Source organism: Sprattus sprattus (genome assembly GCF_963457725.1).
Source record: "Sprattus sprattus genome assembly, chromosome: 1".
Taxonomy (NCBI): Eukaryota; Metazoa; Chordata; class Actinopteri; order Clupeiformes; family Clupeidae; genus Sprattus; species Sprattus sprattus.
Window position 1 is genome coordinate 69,842,318 of NC_137920.1, and position 3,587 is coordinate 69,845,904.

Here is a 3,587-nt window from a genome sequence, read left to right on the forward strand (position 1 = left end):
AACAGAAAGCTGAACACCATTGTCAACAAGCACACATTCAGGCACACATTTGACCACAGCATGCAGATATTAACATTTTGCTAGTGCTAGTGCTAGTGCGATTGCTATTGTTCAGTGGCAAATGCACTCTGTAAAGCTGCAACACAAGGTCTACAGGCACTGCATCTATTAAACACATCAACACATTTATGTTTGGATTAGCACACAGTCCATAAACGCACACACATTTGCTGAAATGCACCCACACACACACACACACACACTGCTCACTTCTCATCAAAACACACAGATTCCACTGCACTACACCATGCCAAAGCAAGGCCCCTGAAACCCCCCAGAAGCACACAAAACAACTTGCAAAATAGTGTAGCGTGTCCAAACGAATCGTCCCGAGCAAGTAACGGTAATTATGGAAAATATATATATTTAAAGAGATATGAAACCAAGCAGCAGAGGCACCACATTATTCCCAACAGAGGCCAGCTTCACGGTGCAGTCATCACCAGCGTGTACCAGAGCAAGCAGCACTCATGCCTGTTAGTGGCAGCAAGCAGCAGGCAGTGGGCAGTGGGCAGCGGGCAGTGGGCAGTGGGCATAGGGAAGCACACCTAAGGCTTTGCATAGCCAGGGCTGCTTTACTGGAAACATCTGTCCGTGCTGCTGATCACAAGCGCCCCAACGTCAGCCAGAGATTGTTCCAAAAGCGTGAGTGACGGCCTTTTCCCCCCTCTGTGCCAGAAGGTCTTTCTGGGTTAGTCCAGTGCAGGTGTAGCGTGGTCCTCTCTAGCAGGACATGGCCCGGGCTGGGCTGAGCTTGGTGTCGTTGCGATCTGTCTCTCTCTCTCTCTCTCTCTCTCTCTCTCTCACTCTCTCTCGCTCTCTCTTTTTCTCTTTCCGCTCAAAAGGTCCTCTGATCTTGCCGCCCAACGTCTTTGCTCCGAGGTGCCACTCAGCAGAACACTCAGTCACTCACTCTTTCTGTGCTTTTTGCCCGCCCTCTCTGTGGTCCTGATGTGAGCCAGGCGCGGGGGAGGGGGAAGGGGAGGGGGAGGAGTAGGGGGAGGAGGAGGAGGGGGAGGAACAGGCCTGTGTTCAGAGGGAGCCGTGGAAAGATGTCCCCTTTGTGATTAGAGACACAATGCCTTTGTCAAAACTAGGTGGTAGTGGTAGTGGTAGCGGTGGCGTGTGTGTGTGTGAGATACAAAGGCAAGCAATGAGGGCACCAGTAAGTAGGCCACAGTGCCATCCCAAAACCACACACACACACACACACACACACACACACACACACACACACACACACACACACACACACACACACACACACACACACACACACACACACACACACACACACACACACAAACACACAGACACACACACACACACACACACACAGACACACACACACACCACACTCACACTTCCTACAAAACCTATCCATCATCCACATCATATTTATATTAAAATCAGGAGCTCCCCTGCTTTCACCTGGACAATCCAGACCCAGCTAGAATGTGAGCCCATATCTCCTGGGCATGCTTCCCCAAAGAAGAGAGAAGAGGGGCACAGAGCAGTAAACAGCAGTGGGCAGCACAAATAGCAGTACAAGTAGTTGTGGTGGTAGCAGCATAGTTGTAGTGGTTCCACTGGTGACAGTAGAGCATTGTGTCTCTGTTTTTCTGTGTATGTGTGTAATGTTTGTGTGTGTGTGTGTGTGTGTGTGTGTGTGTCTGTGTGTGTGTGTGTGTGTGTGTGTGTGTGTGTGTGTGTGTGTGTGTGTGTGTGTGTGTGTGTGTGTGTGTGTGTGTGTGTGTGTGTGTGTGTATGTGTGTGTGTGTGTGTGTGTGTATGTGTGTGTGTGTGTGTGTGTGTGTGTGTGTGTGTGTGTGTGTGTGTGTGTGTGCGTGTGTGTGTGTGTGTGTGTTGTGTGTGAGATGTCTGTTAATGCATTCTTGAGTGGGTGGGTTGGCATGAGGTCAAATCAGGGGTCAAACAAGGACAGAGAGGACAGACATCTCATTTCATCAGCATAAATAACCAATTTAGTTATGAAGCCCGTTCTATATGCCACTTAAGACACAAAACCATGTGACATTTACAAGGCAGTAGTGAAAATAATGCTAATTAGTTGGCATCTGTGATGGACTGGCTCAAAAGATATTTGTGTGTGGCCCCAACTGAAATTATGATGTCCATTAGAAAAAAATCAATATTGCTCTTGGTGGTTTTCTTCCTTTGGATACACACCTTCAAGGTTTATGAAGGTGTTTTGCCAAATTAAGCTTTTTACTGATTGAAAAATCATTATACATATTTACTATATTTATATTTTTTTGTCAACAACAGTGCCGCAAGATCAGTAAGAGCTCATACCTCGTTGACACTCTGATTCCCAAAGGATTGAATATTTTGTCCACTTTCATGGAGTGTGCGTCATTCTAATGTCTAAGTAGCTGACATCAAAAGCAATCGCTGTCTTCATTCTAGTTAACTGCATTACACAGATCTTTATTGATACAGACCGACTGATGCTCCCTATAGAATGTGTATGTTTTTTGTATGTGAGTGTGTAAAGAGAACAGAAAAAAACCTGAGGTCAACTGATACAGAGAAAGTGTCATTGAGGACAAGATTAACACTGTCTGAAGACCTGGCATGACCCCCTGACCCTTTCTAAGGCTAGCAGGGATCCATGACCTGGTGCCATTAGTTCACTGGTTAATTGCTTGAATACAGAAAACATAACTACATGGTTAGCACACTCAAAACTAATGTGGCAAATTCAAAATAATGATGAAATTGAAGCAAATGTTTTACAAAACAAGCAACTGAAGACTGCAAGTTATTCCATTCCATTCCAAGTTGAATCCATGACTTTCTACATCTAGGTCACTGTATGTTGTTCAAAAATGAGTCATAAGATGTTTTGACCTTAATACAGTTCAAATACAGGTGACCGAAATATATCTCATCACAAAATAAGGATGGATTACCGAACAAAATTGACCGTAAATCACAGAATACCCGAAAAATATGACAACTCATTAATTACTGATTTTCCCACCAATGCCTGAGCGGAGTGTCCCCAAGGTAGAGAGTAGGTAGAACTTACCCATGAGTGTAGTGAAGGTGGGAGGTGACTAGAGTTGAGTGGAGCCTGGCGTGTGTGTTCTCTGTGATATGGGGATAAGTTTAATCTCTCAGTTCTCTTTTATGATTCTGACTTGAGCTTTTGTCCTGAAAACAATGGACAGACCCCCTTCGACTCACCCCCCGGAGCGGGCCTTAAAGACACAACGCCCCTTTTTCAGGCAAGAACCACAGCATCGGCATAGACCATGCCCTCTATTTTTTGGGATATCTCTGGTAAGGTTTGTAAAAGACTCCAACACACAGTTGGCTGTGGAGGTGGCTATAAGCGCTTCTGATTATTATCCTGAGCAGTACCCAACAACAACACACAAAAAAAATAAGTGCCTTTAAAATCCTCTCTCCAGACTGCTCTCTTCAATGTATTTCAATAGTGTCATGCTCCTGTATAACTGATCACATACATCATTTGTCCAGTTATTGTGAGTCTCAAA

General features: G+C 45.2%; 1 protein-coding gene across 1 annotated transcript in view; it reads right to left on the reverse strand.

The window, feature by feature from the left end:
- The window catches only part of plp1b (proteolipid protein 1b), a 6,916-nt gene extending 3,721 nt beyond the window's left edge, over positions 1-3,195 (reverse strand). The window contains exon 1 of the mRNA XM_080855342.1: positions 3,116-3,195. Within this exon, the coding sequence (XP_080711468.1) occupies positions 3,116-3,119 (4 nt within the window). The 5' untranslated portion in view covers positions 3,120-3,195. The remainder of the gene's footprint in view (positions 1-3,115) is intronic.
- Between the last annotated feature and the right edge of the window lie 392 nt (positions 3,196-3,587).